We start from the raw sequence: 24,700 nt of genomic DNA on the forward strand, positions 1-24,700 counted from the left end.
CTTCTTTTTTTTCTTTGCTCTTCCCCACCCAAAACATTCACAACTCCCATGAAAGAGAATTGGTCAAGCAGCAGTAGGAATTGTCTTTTGTTACAGGATAACAGACATCATTTACTGATTGCACCCCTGATTCCTGTAACTCCTTAATTTGAGCTTCCATCTACTGTAGTAAAATGTGTCTAACAGGGCCAAAAAAACAGAGAAGCATTCTCCTTCCTGATTTCATATTTTTAAAATAATGGACAAACCCCAATTCTGAGCAGTACACCCTTTCTGGGTTTTGTTCTTGTTTTACTGGCTTATGACCAAAGACAAATAGACCAGTCTTTCTAGTCAGGCCTTGAATAAAAAGGGTAGAACTTTAGGCCTCCTCTAAGGCTGTTGCTGTTGCCACTCTGTGCATCAGCCAATAAGTTACTGTCTCCTGTGTGGCCGATCTTCTCCCTAAGGACGCGTGTGTCATCTTGGCGATGTGCCCAGGCCCAGCCACCATCAGCACCATTGCTTTCACAGAGCCACGTCTTGCTTAGCAGAGAGCATTGACAAATACTATGGTCAGTTTTATTCGTTCATTGCACTTCATAGGGAGTTAAGTTTTTTGTTTGTAATGTGAATGATATCAGAGCCACACAGTTTGTTGTCTGTCTAATGAGAATACATTTTAGTAGTTGATAATTCCCTTTCTCTTATAGCTACTGCATGGAAAAAACCAACACCTGCATATTTATGCATCAGAGGAAATAATCCTTTGCTGCACAGTGTTTTAGGCACACAGTGAGAAAGAAACCTGCTTTGAAGGGCTTGAGCTATTAATAGAATACTGCTGCAAATGCTCACTTGAATGTCATGCATTTCCAATGTTTTGTTGCTGCTGTAGTGGGCTGTACGTTTCCCTTAATAGAGGCATTCTGTTTCTGCTACATTCCTAAAACAGAACTAAACTGCCCATGTAATCCGTGAGCCTTCCTGATCTCTGCCCTGAAAAATATTGCCAGGGTTAAAAGGGAAAACGCTTCCAGCAGAGACTCCATAATTGGTTAGGAAATAATTGAGCATTGCACTTGGGGCTTTCAGTCTGCTGGTACAGCCTAAAATGCAAGTGCACTGAAAAATATACGCTGTTTTGTGACATGGTGGGTTGGGATTTCCTCTTAAAAGGTGCTTGTTGTCTCAGAAACTACTTTAATTCAGCATGCAACACTACAGCCTAGGATTATTTTTTGTATTGAATTGCACATATGTGAGTCAGCAGATTCACAATGGAAAAGCATTTATACTCCGTGTGGTAAACTGATTCTGTCCTTTCAGGTGGTGTGGTGGGGTTTATTAGCTTTATTTGTAGAGGTTGTTTTAGGAATCAATAACTCTTAAGGGCAAAGTAGGAAGTCTTGTGCAGGCTTCACTGGCAACTAGACTTCCTCCTAATTTCAGGGAGAGGCTTTTTACTGCCTGCTTTTGTACAATCCTGTGTTCTGCATCAAATCCCAATTCAGTATTGTAAGAATGTTTAGCTTTGCTTTGGTTATTTTAGTTCATTTTCTATTTAATGTTTAAATCTTAAATCTGTCCCGTCCCTTCCCTTCCCTCCTCCCTCTTTGTTTATGCAAAAAAAGTTTGTTTAATAAAAGGTCACATTTTCATAATCAGTCTCTTTTTGTCTATAACGTCCATGAGCACTGTAATTTGCAGGTGCCTATACAATTTTTTTGCTTCCCAGTTTTTCAGGTGCAATATTTTGAGTACAAATGTAAAGACTAGGCCGAGGCCTTTGTGAAAGTTTGGCCCTTAACATCTCCATCTGATTGTGCCTTTCCCTCTCTTGGCATAGTGAGAAATCTGCTACTCCTCTACATTCTGCAGTAAGAAAGAGAATTGAATCACAGGATATTTGGAAGAGGATGAACGCTCATTTTATTTTAGTAAAGTGATTGAGAAATGGCTCTAAATCAAACTGATTGTTTAAATGGATTGCATTTTAACTCAAATCATATTCTATTTTTTTCAAATTCCTTCATTCTGCAAAGTCTTAATCTAGGGTAAAAACCAAAGTAAAAAGCTGTAAAATCTAGAGAGTTGTGCTGATGTTCATGCTTCCATCTGAAAGCAGACTGGTATTTTTCCACATGCTGAAACCCATATCTTCTTCAGACCTACATCTTAAAAAGTACTGAATCTGACAGGGTTAATAGACAGGAAGCGACAGCTGCAGCCGACTAATACGGAAGTCAGATTTTTGTTTAACTGACAGATTTGGAAGGCCTGAGGGGTGGGGGAGGGGGAATTGGAGAACATAGTATCTGGTGTGATATTGACAATTTGTATTATTTTCTGCAGCATTTTGTTTTTAAATTAGGAGAAAGGTAGATGTGTGTGTAATGAGCTCCCTACTCTATAATCTGAAATACATTATACAATAATTTTTGTAGAAATCAAACATTAACTATACTGTTTACACTAAGTATTTAATGGAATTGTGCTCTGTGTATCTGACTAGTGGGTGGGGGTTTGGGTTTTTAAAATGTAATAAATGATTCCTCCTGATCCTTCAGTATTTGTTTAATTTTGTTCCCTCCCATGCATGTTCTGTTTCTAGATGCGCTCCTCCCTTTTCTAATCATGGCTTTCACTAGGTGGGCAACACTTCAGAACGGCAGCAAAGTGAATTTAGCTTTTCTCTTAGAAAGAATAGCTTTTGTGACCTGGATGAACCTTCGCTTCTGCAGGTTTAAAATATCTGAGTGCAGTCAGCATTGCTAGTTTGAGGCACACTGCTTTATTTGAGCAAGCAGTTAGTGATCACTTTCCTCTGTTTGAAAATCTGACTGTTTTGTACCAAGGTTCATGTATAGGACCTCTTTTTAAGTTTCTTTGCTGAAATAGGCCTAGCTTAGCCTGTCTTCTCTATGCACAGGATGGCTCCTGCTTGCCAGAGCTGCACAAAGATAATCGCTCAGGAAGTGTTTCAGCCAATCCCCTGAAGCTTTACATTCAGATTTACCAAAGTAGCCAATCCAGGATTAGCTTTTATTAGGAAGACAGATCATCAAGCTGAAGTGCCAAGCCCTTTCTGTCTGAATACTGAGAGCCTGTCCTCCATGTTTTATAAGTATTGACATAACACTGTGTTAACAATGCATCCACAGAGGTAAGCTTTACTTTTTACATTTTTTTTTCTCTAAGACCTATGAGTTGTGGGTTAACAGTGTGATTCTCTGTGATTTGTTGCGCAAAACAGACACCACTGCACTTTATTAAGTTGAAACTGTTTAAATTTGCTTTCTTGGGTCACATGGTTAGTAGCCATTAGCCATAGCTTTATTTTGCAGACTGGCAAAACCTTGGCATACCTACTTCTTCACAGGAGGATGGTGTTTTTAGACTTTATCAAGATCCTGGTATTCCAAAGAAGCTTTCTGTCTCTGAGCAGTTTGCCAGCACTATTGTCTGTTGTGTCACATGCCTGCTGAAGAGAAAATGGAAGCTAGGGAGCAGATGCATTTAACTGCCCTACAGGGAGTCAAGCAGGGATAATGGCAGACAGCAGAACAGGCAAGTTTACCTTTCTAAACAGTGAATGGAATAGCGAAGCTAAGTTATCTCTGAGAAAATATGGGATTTTAAAAAACCTGGACATCAGCAAAAAGTGCTAATGGCAGATTGTAGATATTGGGCCTAGGTGGTATTGTGCTGTTGCATCATGTTTTTTATGCAGCTTATCTTTACTTGAAATGGATATTGAACTTTTTTCTTACAGGAGTAGTTAATACAATGTGTTTCTCTTTCTGAAGGACAATGTATGGTTAACATTTTGTTCCTTTAAAAGAAGTTTCTCAAACTGCAGGTTTTAGATTTAGTTTTTTGGTCAATAAAATGCAGCAGTACATCTGTTTAAATTCCTAATTCTTCAAAGAAAAAATATTTTTCGACTCTTAGCTTCCTTCTCTTGCATAGTTAAAATAAATTTATGTACCTTTTATCTGTGCTTTTTTGTTTTACTCTGTAGCAGCCTCAGTTCTGTGTTGTGGAGTCCAGGAGATATAAAATCATGTCTGGTTCTTAACAGTATTACATGTTGTTCATTTTTGGTTATAGTCTTTTTTTGGGGGGAGGGGGTCTTTATTTTGATTTTGGTTTATTGCTACGTAATTGTTTCAAAAATTTCCCTTTTGATCAATTCCCAAATCTGCCAGCCTGTTGTATCTTCTTAACTGTGGAAAAATGAGATGGTTGCTTGAACAGTTGGTAAGTAAGCAGTGTGCTGCTCTCTGAACATTTTTAATAGTTTAACAATTTTTGGTTTTAACAGGGGGCCACTAGTCCAGCAGATGAAGTACTGTCAGTGGCTAGTCATGTAAAAAAATTGGAGCTTTGATCAGTATCTATTTTAAATGACTTGTTCAAGTAAGCTGTGTTCCCTTTTGAATGTACTGTTTTTGTGATAATATGCTGCTAAACTTGAAGCTTAAGCTTCCTGTTTACCTGTGGCCAGTGAAAATTTTTTTACTTACGCTTTGTTCCTAGATCCTTAATTAACATGTTTGGAGGCTAGAGCTCCGTTTGGTTGTTCCTCAGGCTTTTGAAGTGTAATGAAAGTGCTAGTACTCAGCAGTACTTTACTCAGTACTTTACACAGTTAAAGGGATATTTCTTCTTAAGTCTGTGTTTTTGAGATTACATGAAATATCACCTAAAATCAGATTTTGTTTGATTTATTACTAATTTTGAACACCTCGTGCCTTTGTTTCATAGTTGAGATGTAACACTTGTATGGATATCTTAAGTTGCTTTTCACTGCACATTTTCTCATAGCAATGTAATTATCAGAAACATCTTATTTGGTGCTTTTGATCTAATTTTTGCAGTTTTATAGTAGTCCAGACCATACAGTGTTAAGAATGGACACAAATCTAATGTGGATCTAGAAATGATTATACCTAGTCATTGTAACTTTTATAGAAGGGTCCCATAGATTGATAACATACTGTAACATAGCCATTTAACTCTGGTTACTTCTTTGCCTTTTCTTGAAAATGGAAAAACCCATAAGATTATTATATGGTAAAAAATGCTTAATGCAGATCACAATCTAAACCATTGCTGAAGTGTACTGTTGCTTCATGTTTTTATAGTACTTACATATGACAATATATTTTTCAGCATACGCAAAGGTGATAATGCACCTAAGAAATAATGAGTTTATGCTGTTTTTATTCTGTGATTGCTAAAACGAGAAATTGCATTTGGGCATAGTTTTCCTAATAACAGTATATACACATTAGCAATTTGGTTTGGAGTCTTAAACATTGCATAATATTATATTTAATATGAGGAAGCAGGAATAAGTGAGCTGCAATCAAAAAGCTTGCATTAAAATGGCTCCCACAGGTTTTGTTAAACATGGATCTGTTTCAAATCTGCACCTCCTGACACATTGTTGACAGTGAAGTATATTTGTATAAGCTGCCCTTGTGCATGTAATGAAACATAGCATTGTGAATCTAAGTTCGCTATTTTTAATCACTCAAATATAATTCTTTTATAGTTCACAAAAAATAAATGTCTGCATTGCAGCAAGATGTCTGAGGCAAGGTAGAGACAGCAGTGTTGTTTTACAGATCAGCCCAATCACGCTGCTCCATGGAGTCCTTGAGCCAATAGAAACAGAGTGTAGGTTAAAGATTGACAATTGCAGTGGCAAGACTGAGAAAGGCCTTCTGGAAATTTCTACCATCTTTGTTCCATCTAAGTAGAGCAAATTCAGCTAAGCTGAAGAATTTCATGTATTTTTGGTGCTTTGTCAAGGTATGATGCGATCACTCACTGTTATAGACTGCATAATAGGAAACACTGTGTGCTGTTTTTCTAATGTTCAGGCCAGATGGGGTGTGGGGTTTTGTTTAAGTGACGGAGACAGGGAAAAAAGCATGTATTCCTTGTAGCCAAAGATTTTACAGGGCTGATTCTTGTTCATTTCACAATTACACTGAACGTGCATGAAGCAATGTAGTTGAGGTATATACCATTTGTAGAAGGTGGCCATTGTTCTGGTGTAACTAGGATTTAATCGTATAATTGCTCTTTAAATTTTTTAGCAACTAAAGAGTTATTTTACTTGTGAAATATACAATTTACAGGGTGAATATGATTAGCCATTATTATTTAGTGGCAACATCCAGTTACTTTTGTAATTAGCTATACAAAGAATGTAATGGGGAGAAACAGAAGAGTGATCTGGATTATAAATAAGGATGAAAACAATAGCTTTTTAAAAGCCACATGTCCCTTTCATACTTCGTAGGCAAACTATTTTAGCTGGGAGTTAAGTAGTGCTAGGGAAAAATTAGTGACTTTTTGAAACTGGTGACAATATGTAGTATACCCATAAGGAAATGATGCAAAGTACAAATAACTTCAAATCTGATTTCTTTTCCTCTCTCCTTCAGGCGTCTGAGTAAAAATAGGCTTCCCCCTCACTTCATTGACCTTGGAAGAAGCATATGCTAAAGGGACTTTCACCTTCACAGTACAAAAATTAGTATGTAAAATTAGCTCCTCCATGTTAGTGTCCACTGGCTTCATTTACCTTTTCTCTCTGGGCTGCTTGCCAGTGAATAATCCCACTTCTTTCTTGCTTTCTTTCATTTTTCTTAAACCTTGGACCATGTTTACACTACAAAATTATGTCGGCATACAGCCGCCACATTTATTAAATTGCTTGTATGCGTACACACTTGACTCCTTGTGTCAGCAATGTGCATCCTCACCAGAAGCGCTTGTATCAATTGTATTGTCAGTTGAGGCAATACAACTGGGTGGCTCCTGAAAGCCAGTAATAGTTGATATAAGCAACGCAGTCTCTACACTGACACTGCGTCAACCTAATTACATCGAGCATGACTGTACACGGCTCAGGGAGGTGGTGTTATTAAATGGGGGTAGAGATACACTTACATCAGCAGGAGCCAAATGTAAGTGAAGACACTTCCACAGTTAGGTCGACACATGGCAGCTTACATTGATCTAACCCTGTAGTTTAGATCAGGCTTTAGTAGCCATGTTCGTCCAACAGGTGGGACGTGATAGAGCAAGGCACCTTAAGACTGGTGCCATCCAGAATCATCAACAAGGAGGTGATAAGTCTCAGTAAAGACTGCATCCTGTTTCTTTTTCCACATGGAACGCTTTGTATCACTTTGGAGCCCCAGATGGCACCTTGAGGTTTCTGAAGTTGCACCCAAACATGGGCACTCATGTAGCAGTGCATAGTATTATCCATTAGGCCAGTGATCCCCAAACAGTGATCTCCAGTGATCCATTAGGCATGCCCCCCAGGGGGATGTGAAGGAATGTTTTATGGGGGGCGTGGGGCCTTGGCCAGTCCCCTGCGGAGGGCAGGGAGGGAGCGCCACCCAGCCCTGCTCTGCCCCCAGACCAGCTCCGGCCCTAACTGGAACTCCACTCTTCCCCCAGATCTGCCCTGATTCCCTCAACCCCAAGGCCAGCTCCGCCTCTAGCCCCAATTCCACCCTTATCCCCAGTTCTGCCCCCCGCTCCTCCTTCAGCCCAAGCTTCTTTGCCAAGGACACCTTGGCTGTGCAGTAATGGAGGTGGGATGCAGACAGAGTCAATTACTGGTAAGGGGGCTGTGATAAGAAAAGTTTGTGCACCACTGCACGAAGCCATTAGCCTGACCTCTCAAACTGGATTTAGAAAATATTTCTATTGTTAATAGAAATCATGTGTCCACTTTCATATCCAATTTGGAAGTGTAGTGCATAGAGCTGAGTTTCATATACTTTGCCACAGACTGAAGTTGTCAGTCTTATAACTATTGCCAATTGTCATAGTATCTGTGTGTCTCACAGTGAGATTAAAAGTGTGTGATAAGCATTATACTAGCAGCATTAATATAGATAGCACTGATCTTTATTTACAAACATTACCAAACTGTGCCTGTATGTTTTGGAGGTCTAAGCCTATAAATATCCTATTTATATTGATTGGGCCTCAGCTGTTTATCTCCCATTTTGAGAGAGATTTGAATGATACCACATCTTTTTTACTTGTTTTTTTTCTCCTTTGTGCTAAGCTATTTTAAATGCATATTGTATAGGACAGATTTTTTTAGAATATCCTAAATGTGTGAAATAAAATAAAAATCGGGTATTGCATTTTGGCATAGGTACCTAGCCTAATTGTTGCCCTATCTATACAGTTGAACAAGCACTATTTACATTATTTCAATTACTTAATACAAGGTGGGCATTTTGCAGGGGACTCAGCATAATAAAACATCAAATCTGTGAGATTCACACTGAAGACTGAATCTGAAATTGAACAATTTCCTTAGTAACCTGTGACTTCACAAAACTCCCAATCTTGTGCATTGCTAGTTAAACATTTGGATGTCAGGTGTCCCTTTGTCATCCTTTACCATTTCTGATATTTAGATGATTGCTTCGAAAATAGCACTGCTGTTTAAACAAGAGATATAGTTATTGAATAAACTGCTACCATTTTAGCTACAGTACAGGAATGAGGCAGTGCAGTGCTGCCAGACGCCATTTTAAGAATCCTGCATAAATAGCATAGCTACCGATGAGTAAGAGACTGTTATAGGTGAGTGCTTATACAAAGCTGCTATTTATTCAGCAATGGCATGCTAATATTTTTTTCCAATTTTTATTGAATGCAGTTTTTTTGAAATCATGATTTATATTTGCTACAAACAAGTGTGATCTAGAGGAAACAGGAATTATCTTTAGGATAAAATTTAATTTTAGTCCTTCTGGTCTTAAAGCAGTATTTGTTTTAATTAAAGGGGAAAAAAGACTTCCATAAATGTATGGTTCTTGGGCTTAAAATAATTCCCATACGTATACTGAGAATATTGTGCATGTTGGCATGGGCTGTTCTAGGTGGTTTTCCATATCCATCAGATTTTCTTGGTTAAATGTCAAGGTGCAGTAGTTCATCTGCAACTTTTTAATTATTCTCTGTAGTTACCATAGGTTAAGCCCAGATGTAGATATTTTTACATATGTACATTTTGAGATAAATATTACTAATAAAAGGAAGATCTTCCTTTGTAGAACAGTTTTTTTAATTGTATGAAATTAACAATTTGAATTGCATAAGTGAATAACTCTTATATATTAATAAAGGAAAGCATTATTCAGTTAACTTAATAATGCATTTTTCTGTTAGGTAGAAATAAGTTGTATTTGTAACCTTCCCTTTTTTCCTCCTCTCCTCCAGCTTCTCCCCAAGAAAGAGAACCTGAGCCCCAAACCCCCCCGTAATCACACGTTTAAAAATAGTTTGTGTGAAATGAGTTTGGTTTTCTTTTAACATTTTTGGTGACTGAATTTCATTTTTATAGCAACCCTGTCAATACAGGTATGGCAGGTCTTAAATGAGTAATACATGTTTTTGCCAATTTTATTGTTAATTGACTAAGCGTATATTTCAGTTACTAGTTTTTTATAATATGTTCTGTTTGTTTTGTCAAGGAAATAAGAATTAGTTGCAGAATGACTAAGATAAATATTGTACTCAGGTATCTACTTAATGGAGTATATGCCACTATCATTTCTGATACGAAACCCCAAACTATCATATTCTTAGTTATACATAATAGTAATGCATCTGATTGGAACAAAAATGAAATAACAAAAGCAATCAGTACTGTAGAAATGAGGTCTTTTCAAAATGTGATGTGTCTATATGATGGTCTAGTCTCATCTCCTAGTTACTGTGTGTTCCTTCAGAACTTGCTCTTTGTTTGCATTTATACCGATGCAAAGATTTTTCTTTTCCTCCCTTTTTTGCTATGGGAAACAGTAGGATACTTGTCACTAGGAGCTTGCAGTCATTGAATTATTGCACTTGAAATCCTTTTCTGAGGAAAAGCTGATGGTGAGATTACTGAGATTGGAAGGTTATGATGCTTAAAGCACGTTCAGAATATTGCTTGTTGCAGTGGAAGAGAAAAAGCTTAAAAGATGCATAAATTCTGGGAAAAGTTACCCTAAACTAGCTGTAAATATTCACATACACCCCAGCCAGCAGAGTGATTGTCTATGTGAGCTGTAATGTCCTGCAACAAGCCAAATAATGCAAGACATCTCTGAAGTAATTTCATTATTGTGAATCTTTAAATGTCTTTTAATACATTTATATTTCGTTTCTGTTTTCCTCATACTTTGAATTTTGTTCAGCAGCAAGTCAGTGTTTTCTTCATTGCTCAGGATCTTGTGAGTTTTTATTTAAATTTTAGTATTTTGGGTGCTTCTTATTGAGAGGGATGAATTGTTAGTGTACATTGTGGGGAAAAAAATACATTCTATTCTCTAGGGCTCGACCATACATAATTTCATTTCTGCCACCAGTCCATGTATGATGCAGCAGGTATCTGTTAAAGTTTGTTTTCAGTTAGAGTAAAATAGAAGTATAAATATATCTAACAAAAATGCAAAACGATTCTATCAAGTAGTGAATTCATTTCAGCATTCAGAATGTTCTATTGATCTTCAGATCTTAAGAGAGAAACTGTCATCAGACATCACCTTTATAGTACACAAAAGAGACATGTCAAGTCAAGATATTTTGTTCTACTTGGAAACATTTAGGAAGAATATTTTTCTTGGTTTTATTGATGCATGAAAACTTTCAGGCTGTGTCTACACTGGAGAGCTTACAGTGGCACAACTATACCAATGCATCTGCGCCACTGTAAGATCTCTCGTGTAGCCACTCTATGCCGACAGGAGAGAGCTCTCCCGTCGACATAATTAATCCACCCCCAACAAGCAGCAGTAGCTATGTTGGCAGGAGAAGCACTGTGCACAGTACCACTTATGCCGGCGTAAATTATGTTGCTCAGGAGGATGGTTTTTTCACACCCCTGAGCGACAGCATTTTGTAGGCAAAACTTGTAGCGTAGACATGGCCTTTCACCTTTTTAAAAGGGTACAAAGAGCTTATGTGAAGTTAGTGACCTTTCAGTTTTCATGAATGTAAAAAACTTGATAGCATTAGCTAGAGACAGCCATGTTTAGATGAGAGCTGAGCAGATCTCACCTATTGGAACTTCTATACATGCCAGTACTGACCAACAGTACCCTTGCTGTTGCAGTCATTGGTCCACATATGCCAATACATCTCAATTCTGACAGGGACAGTCAGGGACATATATAATAAGCCTTTGCTCGTATATCTTTATATTGACTTCCAACATCTGTTTTTCTAGTTGACTCATACACAGTTCCTCTATATTCTTTATTATTATTTATATTATCATGGCACCTAGGATCCCTAGTCTTGGACAAGAACACTATTGTGCTAAGGGTTGTACAAACAAAACAAAAAGCCAGTCCCTGCCCCAAGCCACTTACAGTCTAAGACAATAGATGGATGCGGACGGACTGATGGGAGAGTACAATGAAACAAAGAGACCGTACTTGTCACCATGGTAGGCAGTGACTTCAGTGCAACTGTTGTCTAACCATTGTCAAAGTTTTTTTGTAGGCATCGTGTAAAAAGATGGTTTTAAGGAAGGATTTGAAGGAGGATAATGAGGTAGCTTTGCAGATGTTTATGGGAAGCTCCTCCCAGTCCTGAGGAGCAGCGTGGGAGAAAGCATGAAGGTGCATGTTTGAACATTTAACATGTGGGTAATGGAAGCTACTATTATGGGCCAATCAGAGGAGACAGCTGAAATTTCAGTATTGAAAGAGATGATGATAGGTAGGGTGGGGTAGGGTGTGAGTGATGGGCCTTGAAAGTGAAGACGAATAACTTCTGTTTGATGTGGTAGAGAAGTAGGGGCAGGTGAAATGATGCAAAGAGAGGAGTGATGCAGTCAAAGTGATGGGCTAGGAAAATGATCTTCGCAACAACATTTTGAGGATATGAATGGGCAAGATTGCACTTGGCAAGGCCCGAGAAAAGGATATTTAAGTAATTTAGATGCAATATGACGAGAGCCTGGATGAGAGGTTTTCGCTGTGTGGATGGACTTGAAAGGCCTTTTCTTAGAGACATTAGGCAGAAAGAATTGTCAAGATTGAGACATAGCCTGGATATGATGACCTAGAGAGAGGTCTGAGTTTAATAAGATGTGCAGATTACAGGCCTGAGTGACATACAAGATGGTGGTGGTGTCTACAGTGATGGAGAAAGAAGGTAGTAGAGCGGGTTGGTAGTGCGGGGTGAGAATTAAGTGCTCTGTTTAAGCCACGTTAAGCTTGAGCTGATGTCTAGATAGCTACTAATCAGAGAGACAAGCTGAGATTTTAGTGTGGACAGAAAGAGACAGGTCTGACCTACAGTGGCCCCCACTGCCTTTCTTTTTTCCTGTTTCACCAAATTGTATGTAGTTTTGTGATCTGGACAAATGCCCATTGGAAATTTGACTGAGACTATTAAAGATTCCCATGGCCCAATCCAAATGTGAACCTGGATCTACCTTTTTGAAAGCACAGATCACCACCATATTCCCATACTGGCAAACCACCACTAAATTGGACTAAGAAGCATATTGTATATAATAATGTGAAGTGCTATTTCTGTCACTATTATCTTTACATTATTATGTACTATATACTCTTTATTCCAGTTTGGTGGGGGCACTTTAAAAGATTAACCTTATTACAAAGAGAGAGAGAAAAAAACAAATATAGCATTTCCTACAGAAAAACAAAGCAAAGCACATGTACCACCCATGATGGTAGTAGTACACAGCATTGTTGTCAGTGCTAGATGGATTTAAATGAGCACAGTTTTCAAAATCTTGGATGATGTGTTAGTCTGCTGACTTCCAGCTGCACAACAATATCTTGAAAATGTATTTATTAGGATTTTTCCTTAGTTTGTCTGTACACAACAGCCAAATCTCAAAACCTTTGTGCAGCTGGACAGTCTTATTAATTACATTCCTTCTACCTCCCTTCCACAGCTTCATCTAAACCGGTAAAATTTAGATCCATATTTCTTCATTTAGTGATACCAACGTGGAAGTTATAATGCAGGCAGGTCAGAGGTGTTTGTACTACCTTGTCATCTAATCTTACTCTGAATACTGTAGAAGTGCCTGGGTAGGGATGAATGACATGGTGGTAAAAACACCTGTGTTCAGTCTACACTATATCTCCTGCCATTGCTATTATTGGTGGAGTTGCATGGAGGTGAATTACACAATTGATTTTTTTCAGATTGTAGAGCCTAATTTTAAAATCCTAAATTTTAACCCTTGTCTGTAAAATTACATGTTAGGCCCTAATCCTGCAAACTGTTCTGCAGAGAAAGATCTCTTCACTCTGTGAAGTTAGTAAGGTGCTAACATATGCAGGAGTCTGTCCATACAGTTTGTAGGATTTGGACCGTAGATTATAAACTCTTTGGGACGGGAACCCTGTCACCTACTTGTCTATCAAGTATCATGCATATTTATGGTTCTATATAAATAATCTCCCATAGATGTTGGAAGACTAACTCACATTAAAATTAATGAGTGAAATTTGGGTAAATACCCTGTGTATCAAAGGCAAGATAAATTCCCTCTCTGTTCAGATAGCATACATTCCACTTGAGAATGGACCTTTAAAGTTATATTAGATTTCTGGCCGTAAGTATTTGACAGTGTCACTTCAAGCTTTTGTGAATGAACCTAAATATGAAAATAATATATTCTTAATTTCTTTCTAACTCCTGTAGTTTGGCTGAAGAGGAAATAAAAGCAGAGCAGGAGGTGGTGGAGGGGATGGATATCTCCACTCGATCCAAAGGTGAGTGAGGAAAAGTGTACTTTATCTGTATTCCAGAGCACAGGAGGAAATTGGAATTCTTTGTTTAAAATCAGCAGTGCAATGGTGATCTGTAATGCAACTAACTAGACTGAAAACATGAATTCTTAAATGCATATTGGCTTAATTAATGGAAAAATCTCCTTTCTCTAATTCTTTGGGTTTTTTTAATATTGTATTTGAATTAGGCTATGGATTATCCCTTGGTTTTATCAGGTATAATACTCTGAATACATTGTATCTGAGAACATCAATTTCTTTTTGACGTATAATCTTCCCGTAATCAAAATTTGATCCATACTCTCAAGATGTGTCAGCTTCTTGTGGTCTTCCCTACTCACCATGCCTGGTTTTCCTTGGAAGTCATCTTAAATTTGGAATGGCAAAAAGGGATTAAAAAAGAAAAGATGTCACCATGTCCCAAAAACACAAAAATGCTTAATCATAACTTCACTAAAAGTAACAGGGAATATGAAACTTTCCCTGTCCACAAAAATTGGTCTCATGAGCACGAATAATTTCAAGAACCCCTGCAGTATGCATTGATTATCCTGACAGGAAGCCAGGGCAGGCTGCAGAATTCTAGAGAACTGAAAATCTCCATCCCTGTAGTGTCTGACTGTCCTATGGATTTTGAACTGGATTTTGAAACCCTGGCTCAGGCCATCCATATTCTTTATATATATATATATATAATTGGGAGTTTGGATGGGCCAACGTGATTCTACAGCTGAGATAGCTGTAGTGTTAGGCCCTGTCTGCACTAGTGAACTTTCCTAATTTTTGTTTCTTTTCGTTGCTGCTAACAGTTCAGCTTTTGGAGAGCAGTAGGGTCAGGATTTTTAAGGAGTTCAGGACCTAAATAGTGTACTTTTAAAAAAAAAAAAAATTTGGATCTGGTGTATATGGGGTGTGTCCACATTTTAAACACTGTCATCTAACTGCTGCTCAAATCAGGTCTGCAGTACTTAAAACAGTGGCCACAGTCAATGACCTGTCTCCACTAGGGTTCCCAATGTTGTTAACACCAGTGGGGCTGCACTGAACAGGCCTTTGTGAACAGTTATCACGTATAGGGAAAGATAAGCCTGGTGCAAGACAAACTGTTAGGAGTGTCCACAGAGAGATTTACATCTGCTTAACTAAAGTAGTTTATGAACCAGTTGAAGTTAAACTGTACCTTCTGTGTGTAGTCAAGCCCTTTGTGGCTGTGTCTTCTGGTGTGGTTTTTTTACAATGAGAGGACTAATATGCATTATTTATCTTGCTGTAAAAACACACCTTTTTGCCAGTGAAGACATAGCCTGTGAAGAAACCATGAGACTGTTTGTAAGTTAACCTTTTGCATTCCATGATTTTTTAATGATTTAACTGCAGAAATTTAATGTTGAATTAGCCTTGTCTTGCTGCGTTTAAAAAAACAAACAAATTAAAAACAAAGAAAAAGAAAAATAGCCAGCAGAAATATCCGCTGCTTAATAATATTGACATTTAAATTCTTTGTCCCTGATGGTCACACCTCATTAAGATGAGTGGGGTAAGAGTATGGCAAGTTCCCACTTTCCAGGCTGCTATTATTTGGTTGAAGATTGTTTCTTTGTCATTTCACGTGACAGCTGTATTTTCACAATAGAAAAGATGACTAAATTAATAAAACCCTTAGCATTTGAGAAAGCAGCAAAAATTGTGACGAGATTCTAGAACTGCTGGGTGGTCTTGTTTGTTTTTAGCTTGTTTTCTCTACTTATTATTTTCTACTGTTCTGATGTTAATCTTACAGAGAATTTGGCTTTATGTTTTAGTGCCTATCTAATTTGGGAGATTGACCAGCTGTTATTCCATTACAGCTATGCCGGTCAATTTCCCTTGGTGTCACAGTTAGGCCATGACAACCCTAGTACTTTTGTGGGTATAACTTACTTTGCTTAGGTGTGTGGAAAAAAAACAACCCTCTGAGCGGCATAAGTTACACCCACAGAAGCACCAGTGTGAACAGTGCTATGTTGGCAGGAGACGCTCTCCGTACGACATAGCTACCACCATTCTTTGGAGGTAGGTTAATTATGTTGATGGTAGAGCTCTCTCCTATCGGCATGGAGCGTCTGCATGAGCAATCTTACAGCCAGCTGCATCAGTACAGTGGTTTAATTACAGCGGTGGCTGTAGGTTAGTGTAACTTGCATTGACAAAACTCTGTAGTGTAGACAGGATCTACTCTATGAACAGTTTTTCTGGTATAAGGTGCATCCATACTAGGAGAGGTTTGCTGGTATAGTATACAGGTATACTTGTATTTGAAACAGGGATGTGTGCAAGTGGGGGCAGTCGTTGGGGGCACAGAACTTCTCTGGCCTAGGGTCGTGGAGGAAGGGAAGATCAAGCGACGAGCTCCTGCCGGGGCTGGGGCTGGGTGGAGGGAGGGAAGATCAAGCTCCTGCCGGGGCCCAGTGGAGAGAGGGGCAGGGAACTTCTGTGCCCCCACCAAAAGGTGTCCAATTTAAATTCCTGCACATGCCCCTGATTGGCAAGGCACTGGTAGTTTAGACCTGCCTAAGAATGGTTTATTTTGATTTAGCATAATCTAAGGCCTTGTCTAAACTGCCACTTTATAGCACTGCAACTTTCTCGCTCATGGGTGTGAAAAAACACCCCTTTGGGTGCTGCAAGTTTCAGCGCTGTAAAGTGGCAATGTAGACAGTGCGCCAGCCTGGGAGCTACTCCCCTCATGGGGGTGGGTTTTTTACAGCACTGGGAGAGCTCTCTTCCAGCACTGGTGCTGTGACTACACAGCCACGTTAAAGCGCTGCTGCGGCAGGTAGTGAAGACACACCCTAAATCAGTTCACGCTAAACTGAAATAAAACTGGTTTAAACCAAAATAAGAGTGTCCACACAGCCTTTTACACTGGTTTAAGGGTTTGTCTACATGAGGAGTTAATCTGGAATAGCTATTCCTGGTTAAGACCAGTAAAACTATTCTGGAATAAGAATGCCAACATGGGGAATTAATCAGGGATAGTTGTTCTGCTTTAAATTCACTGCCTACCTAAATTCGAATTTACTTTCCTGTGTAGACAAATCCTGTGACCCTATATGACATCACACCTTTAAATCCCAGAATAGACAAGTTACCTAGCTCTATCTCAGTAAAATCTTCTTTGGCCATGCGTACACTTACAAGCTTACAGTGTCACAGCTGTGCGACTTTAAGAGCGCTCATATAGCTATGTTATGCCAACGGGAGACAGTTATGTCAGTCAGTGGGGGAGTTTCACACCTCTGAGCAACAAAAGTTTTGCTGACCTAAGTGCTAGTGTAGACATAATCTAAAAGACAAACCAATTGTACTTTTGAATGTGCTAACCTGGTCAAGTTTTGGCTCTAAAGTATTACTGTTTTGTCCTGACTAGTGTGGGGAGGTGAGCTGGAGGAGGAGATGGGGAACAGCCAAGTGTGAAGAAGTTGAGAGGTGGGGAATAATGGAGCCAGGGCCCCTCCACATTTGACAGGGGCCCTGCCCCCTTCACCTCCTCTTCTCCCCAAAGGCCCCAGCCACCCACCCCTGGCCAGGTCGGCTGCTGGAGCCAGGTTAGGGGAGCCCAGACAGTTGTGGGTCACCGTGAACCCTCCACCTGCCCGGGGTTGGGGGGTCAAGAGCAGCCCCCGGCCTGTGTCCCCACCCCGCAGGGGCTCCCCATCGCCATCCAGGGCAGGAGGGTTCACGGCACCCCAAAGCTACTCGCGCGCAGCTGTTACATGGACCCAGTTCTGGCTGGGGAACCGCAGCCCAGCCATGGTAAGAGCCGTGCGGGGAGCTGTGGGGAGTTGCAGACCCTCCTGCCCTGGGTGGGGCCACAGGCCAGGGACTGCTCTTGGTCCCCCCACCACAGACAGGTGGAGGATCTGCGGCTCCCGGACTGCTTCAGCTTCCGGCTTGGCTGGGGGTGGGGCCTCAGGCAGAAGAGGAGGGGCAGGGGGCCTTGGCCGCCCTTGGCTAAAAGAACTTCCTTCCAAAAGAGATGAGAATAACCACAGCCTCCCCACTTTTAGAACTAAATGTAAGACTTCTTTCTTAGACTTAACCAGCAGAGCGGCGGTACCTTTGGGGTAAATTGAGTGCAGTATTTGTATTGCATGCAAAGATACAACAATATGGTAATTGGCCCCAAATATTAATTAGTGCAGAAAATGTGTTATTGTTATATTTAAACAAAAATACCTTTGAACAGTAATGCTACTTTTATGTAGAAGACTAAAGTAGCTGATGTTTGCAGTGGAAGGTCTAGTTAGGAGGGTATACTTACCTATCTATTATTGCTAAATATAAATATCAGAAAACTTTATCAGGAAACCAAACCAAACCAAATCTTTCGGTGAGAACTTAATGGATATTTGTAGTAAATGTATTTAAAAATGTAATATCAACTTTGTGTAGAACACACTTTCTCTTCGTAACAAAGAGTTTTGATGTGAAATGGAAACTACTGATAACAAATCAGTAGTTCTTGGCAGTATTAGCTAATTTAAAGAGTGTTGTCTAACTGGACAAGATTTCCTTGTGTTTTGAAGGGTCTGTAGTGACTTTTTCAGGCTACGTAGCAAATGATAGAAGCAATCTAAGATCCAGCTTCCAGATATTATAGTGATGGGCACTGAAACGATGTAGACAGACAAGCTAATTGAGATGAGAAAACACTCCACAAATTACTCCTTGGGGAATTCTGCACTACTGCGCATGGGCAGAATTTATGTCCCCCCAGATTTCTTTGCTTCCCCACAGAAAATGATTTTCTGACAGGGAAGCAAAAGGAAGCCACAAGAGTGGTCATGCAACCCTCCCCAGCAGTATGTTTCAGGTGCCCAGGGCAGCCAGCAGAGAGGTAAATGACTGTGGGGCAGAGGGCAGGATTGGGGAAGACCCGGCTAGTGGCTCCTACCCTGCGCCAAACTCAGATGCTAGTCCCGGCTGGGCTGGGGAGGACGGGACTTCCTCTTCCCCTGCACGGCATCTGGGGCTGGATCAGACCCATCCCCAGCTTTACCCCCCAGCTGCTGGAAGCTCTGCAAACTCCCCCCACCCACTTCTTGCACCCATCACTCCTCAGCTACAGGGGGAGGGATCCCTGTACAGGGAGCTGCTCCCCCTTCTGCCCAGCTCCCATGCATCCAGACCCCCCTCATACTCAGACCCTCCCACGAAGCCTCACAGCCCTTTGCACTCAGAATCCCACATCCCCTGATGAGCCCCACTCCTCCTGCACCACCCCAGCAAGCCACCCGGATCCCCACCCCACTGAGCCCCAACCAGCTGCATCTGGGTCTCCACCCCACTAAGCCCCACTCCCCCAGCATCTGGACCACCTACTGAGCCACCCCCCACAACCAGACCTCCCCTACTGAGCCCCAACCAGTTTCCCCTGGACCCCCCTGCAGAGTTCCATTACTGTTGCACCCAGAACCCCCCAACAACCACTGTGCATCCAGATCCCCCCCTGCACCCAGATCCTCCACTGAGCTGCGTGCACGCAGATTGCCCCACACAGAAGCCTCTCAACCCACACCTGGATCCCCCCACACTAAACCCCTCCACATTTGAATCCTGCCTTGCTGAGCCTGCCTGCCAACACCTGGTGTACCTGGTACGGAGGGGTGGAGCCCTGGGGTTTTTCTGGGGCAGGCCTGGACCTTGTGCTGTGTCACAGTTGGGTGCAGCCTCACCGCTGAGTCCATGTCCCAGGGTGGGAGCTGCATAGTTAGCTCCCATCTCTGTGCAGCCAGTGGCTTGTGCTCCCCAGTGCCATGCTGGAGCCTCCACATTTATTTGACAAAATTTGCAGAATTTCAAAATATTGTGTGCAGAATTTTTAATTTTTTGGCACAGAGTGCCCTCAGGAATAACAAATACTTACGTGTCTTTGAGCAGTTCATTATAACATTTGGTCCTGTTTATTCAGTGGCCTCAGCCTCTGCTAGTAGTCTTAAGTAGTAAAGGAGTTAAACTCTGTCAGTAATTTAGTGTAGGGGAAATGTAATGTCATCAAGATAAGTGTTTTTAAATGAGCAGTAAGGTCCTGGATGCTGAGAGATCTTGACCCTTATTCTTCCACTGCAAAATACAAGGCACTTCGATTAAAGTTGTTGTAATCTGTCAGGGAAATTACCTTTTGAACCCAGCCACATGAGGATTTGAATCCACAAGCTCTAGCATCATCTAGATCCCTACACTACTGAGCCATCTGTTCCTTATAGGAAGGACTGTGCTAGTTAAGCATGAGGCTTCATTACAATAGCTGAATGGCTCCTCAAGGATCAGAACCATTGCCAAGCATCAGGCCAGACCTGTGACACCCCTGGCCTAAATTGAAGAGACCCTTATAATATAGTCTCTAAGGTGCCACAAGTACTCCTTTTCTTTTTGCGAATGCAGACCCGAAACATGGCACTTTATGTATTCACAAGCATGCAAGTGTTTGTGAGAAATCCAAGGAACTAGACTCTCATGACATGCTTTGTATTTTACAAAGGCAAAATTAAATTTTCTGATCCTTACCAATTCAACATTTAGAGGAGGATTAAATGCGCATACAACCTGAACTACCTCTTTACCTGTAAGAGGGTTCTCTCAGTGTTAGGATAAAGCGTGGGGGAGCTTGAGTTAATGTTGCTTATAGTGTGTTTGTTTTGTGAACAGAGGACTTCCATGTCCAGGATTCTTAAGATAGCATCTTTCACTGATGAGAGCACACCCAAAATTAGATGGAATTCAGAGAAGAATGGAAATGATCGAAGAATTGATTTTAGTCAGATAACTAATTTATAGATTATTTTTCTGAAGTAGCAATAACTACTACTCGCCCATAGTTTCTCTGTATGTATGTGAAAATCTATATAGGCTAGTATTAGGGAAGAAATTTCTATTGAGAGAGCTCATCTGGTTTTCCAGGTGGTTTTTGGGAGGGATGAGAGAAAGTGACAAAACGCTTTCGTAACATTACAACCACTATCTGCAGTATAATTATAAGTGTCTAGAAAAAGTGTCTAAAACTTGGCAAACTAGTCGTTTTCCTTCCCACTTCCCATTCTAACTATCTTTCCCTCTCAGTTGCTCTACTTTCGTTCTCTTGGTGATTTAATTTCACTGATTCTCTGACAACTAGAGATTCTTCCAGGTGACCAAACCTGAATTTCCTGGTTTAAAAAGCAGTTGGGAGAGAGAACTGATCCTTCCACAACCTTTCTCACTTTCTCACACACAAACAATTACATAAACCAAATTTTGACTATTTGCTGGTCACCTTTAAGTCTGGGAGAATTGTCCACTCTTAAATTCATTCAGTACATAAAATGGAGGCATACCGCTAACTGAGTTTCTCCTTGTGATCCCCATCACTGTAATATCTGAGCACCTCACAATCTTTCATGTATTTATCCTCACAATACCCTTGAATAGGGCAGTGCTATTGTTCCCATTTCACCAGTAAGGAACTGAGACACAGGGAGACTGGGCCAATATTTTTAAAAAAAGAAAAGCAGTACTTGTGGCACCTTAGAGACTAACCAATATATTTGAGCATAAGCTTTCGTGAGCTACAGCTCACTTCATCGGATGCATACTTCATGACAGTATGCATCCGATGAAGTGAGCTGTAGCTCACAAAAGCTTATGCTCAAATAAATTGGTTAGTCTCTAAGGTGCCACAAGTACTCCTTTTCTTTATGCGAATACAGACTAACACGGCTGTTACTCTGAAACCTGTCCATATTTTTAAAGATATTTAGATGTAGTTTTGTTCAGCATTGCAGTGCCTAACTGATATAGGAGCCTAAATATAATTTTTAAAGGGATTTAGGCACTTGGGAGGCAAAATCCCGTTGAGGGTCAAGCATAGCCATCCCTAAATACCCTCAAAATCAGGCCCTAAGTAACTTGCCCAAGCAAGTCTCCCAAGTCTCCCAAGTATTGGGCTAGCCACTAGTTCCTTCACCATTTTACCATCCTTTCTCTAAGACCAGTATGATGTCTGTGAAGTAACTGAATTATCCTCTTGATCATTATAAAATTGTATATATTAGGTACATAAATGTGTAAAAAGGGCAGCTTTCTTCATGTAGAACAGTAAGACATTCCCATTTTATTGTAAGTATTCTAGCCTGTTCAGCTTGTTCTTGGCTGCAGATTTATGTTGAAGGCTTTTGTCTTAGGGAGATGTTGTCACATTTGGAAGATAGCAGTAAACTTCTGAAAATATTTTGAATGTGAAAGTGAAGTGACTAGTGAAACAGGATTTCCAGAATAGAAGATACATTTTGTGACTGTTGCTTAGCAGTACGCTGTGTATGTACTGATCATGCAGTGATACCAAGTACTTAATTACAAAGAGATGATTAAATTCTCACCTCTGTGTTAAAACGTATGAGATGAGGCCTAAAACATATGAGAACGCAGTAGCAAGAGTATCTGCAGCCTGGGGCTGCTGTCCCCCATGGAGAGGCCTTGTCACTAAGGGTATGTCTTCACTACCAGCATTAAAGCGCTTTAATGTGCAGTAGCAGCACCAGCACTGGGAGATAACAAAAGGGAAATATACATCACAAAGCTGTGATGTATATTCTGCTTGGATATTGCAGGTGGTATAATTGGGAGGTCCCCTATTTTTGATATCCAGATCTGTTACATGTTTCTTCAAGTCTGCTCTGCCAAATCAAACTTTGATGATATTGGCACTGGAGTCATAACTGCATCTTTCTCTTCTACAGTTCTTATCTTATAATAGAATTGTAAGACTGAAAGGGACCTCGAGAGGTCTCCTTGTTTAGTCCTCTGCACCCAAGGCAGGACTAAGTATTTTCAAGACCAGTGGTTCCCAAACTTGTTCCACCGCTTGTGCAGGGAAAGCCCCTGGTGGGCCGGGCCGGTTTGTTTACCTGCCGCGTCCGCAGGTTCGGCCGATCGCTGCTCCCATTGGCCGCAGTTCGCTGCACCAGGCCAATGGGAGCTGCTGGAAGCGGCGGCCAGTACATCACTCGGCCTGCGCCGCTTCCAGCAGCTCCCATTGGCCTAGAGCAGCGAACTGCGGCCAGTGGGAGCAGCGATCCACCGAACCTGCAGACGCAGCAGGTAAACAAACTGGCCTGGCCCGCCAGGGGCTTTCCCTGCACAAGCGGCAGAACAAGTTTGGGAACTACTGTTCTAGACCATCCCTGACAGGTGTTTGTCTAACCTGCTCTTAAAAATCCCCAATGACAGAGATTCCACAGCCTCCATAGGCAATTTATTCCAGTGCTTAACTAGCCTGACAGGAAGTTTTTCCTAATGTCCAAGCTAAACCGCCCTTGCTGCAGTTTAAGCCCATTGCTTCTTGTCCTATCCTCAGAGGTTAAAGAGAATGATTTTTCTCTCTCATCGTTGTAACAATATTTTATATACCTGAAAAATGTTATCATGTCCCTCCTCAGTCTTCTCTTCTCCAGACTAAACAAACTCAGTTTTTTTCAATCTTCCCTCATAGGTCGTGTTTTTTAGACCTTTAATTATTTTTGTTGCTTTTCTCTGGACTTTCCCGTTTGTCCACATCTTTTCTGAAATGTGGCACCAACACAGTACTCCAGTTGAGGAGCACAGAGTAGATCGGAAGAATTACTTCCCGTGTCTTGCTAACAATACTCCTGCTAATACATCCCAGAATGATGATTGGGGTTTTTTGCAACAGTGTTACACTGTTGACTCATATTTAGCTTGTGATCCACTATGGCCCCAGATCCCTCTCCGCAGTACTTCTTTCTAGGGAGTCATTTCCCCTTTTGTATGAGTGCAACTGATTGTTCTTTCCTAAGTGGAATACTTTGCATTTGTCCTTATTGAATTTCATTCTATTTACTTCAGACCATTTCTCCAGTTTGTCCAGATCATTTTGAATTTTAATCTGATCCACCAAAGCACTTGCAACCCCTCTCAGCTTGGTATTGTCCACAGACTTTATACATGTACTGTCTATGCCATTATCTAAATCATTAATGAAGATATTGAACAGAACTGGACCCAGAACTGATCCCTGCAGGATCCCACTTGATATGCCTTTCCAGCTTGACTGTGAACCACTGATAACTACTCTCTGGGAATGGTTTTCCAACCAGTTATGCACCCATCTTATAGTAGCTCTATCTAGGTTGCATTTCCCTAGTTTGTTTATGAGAAAGTCATGTAAGATGGTATCAAAAGCCTTACTAAAGTCAAGATATATCACATCTACTGCCTGCCCCCCTCCCCCCCCACCCAAGAAAAAAAAGAAAAAAGGCTTGTTACCCTGTCAGTGAAAGCTATTAGGTTGGTTGCTGACTGTTGCTTAGCACCTTTTTATCTTCTAGGTGTCTGCAAATTGATTGATTAATTATTTGCTTATTATCTTTTTGGATACTGAAGTTAAGCTGACTGGTCTGTAATTCCCCAGGTTGTCTTTATTTCCCTTCTTAAAAATTAGCACTATATTTGTCCGCATATCTATTCAGGAGATACCATCATAGGGCCTAATCACATCAGCCACACTGTCAGAGGCTCGTTCACCTGCACATCTACCAATGTGATATATACCATCATGTGCCAACAATGCCCCTCTGCCATGTACATTGGACAAACCGGACAGTCTCTACGTAAAAGCTACTCACCAGCAACCACATACACACCACACAAAAAAAACACTAACTCAAAAGGGGTTTTTTTTGTTTGTTTTTCCCCCCCTCTCCTGCTGGTAATAGCTCACCTTACCTGATCACTCTCGTTACAGTGTGTATGGTAACACCCATTGTTTCATGTTCTCTGTATATATAAAATCGCCCCACTGTATTTTCTACTGCATGGATCCAGTGAAGTGAACTGTAGCTCACAAAAGCTTATGCTCA

The 24,700-nt window shown here is 40.7% G+C and overlaps 1 protein-coding gene across 6 annotated transcripts in view; it reads left to right on the forward strand.

Moving 5' to 3' along the window:
• Window positions 1-3,023: 3,023 nt before the first annotated feature.
• The window catches only part of ZMYND8 (zinc finger MYND-type containing 8), a 93,437-nt gene continuing 71,760 nt past the window's right edge, over window positions 3,024-24,700 (forward strand). For 3 of the 6 annotated variants that reach the window (XM_084646292.1, XM_084646287.1, XM_084646291.1), the window contains exons 1-2: window positions 3,024-3,145; window positions 13,717-13,787. In XM_084646292.1, the coding sequence (XP_084502418.1) occupies window positions 3,132-3,145; window positions 13,717-13,787 (85 nt within the window). In that variant the 5' untranslated portion in view covers window positions 3,024-3,131. Of the gene's footprint in view, window positions 3,146-3,337; window positions 3,550-4,226; window positions 4,243-11,374; window positions 11,649-13,716; window positions 13,788-24,700 lie in introns of those variants that run through there. The other 3 variants (XM_084646288.1, XM_084646290.1, XM_084646289.1) reach the window with 3 other exon arrangements.

This window comes from Lepidochelys olivacea (genome assembly GCF_965140295.1).
Source record: "Lepidochelys olivacea isolate rLepOli2 genome assembly, chromosome: 13".
Taxonomy (NCBI): domain Eukaryota; kingdom Metazoa; phylum Chordata; order Testudines; family Cheloniidae; genus Lepidochelys; species Lepidochelys olivacea.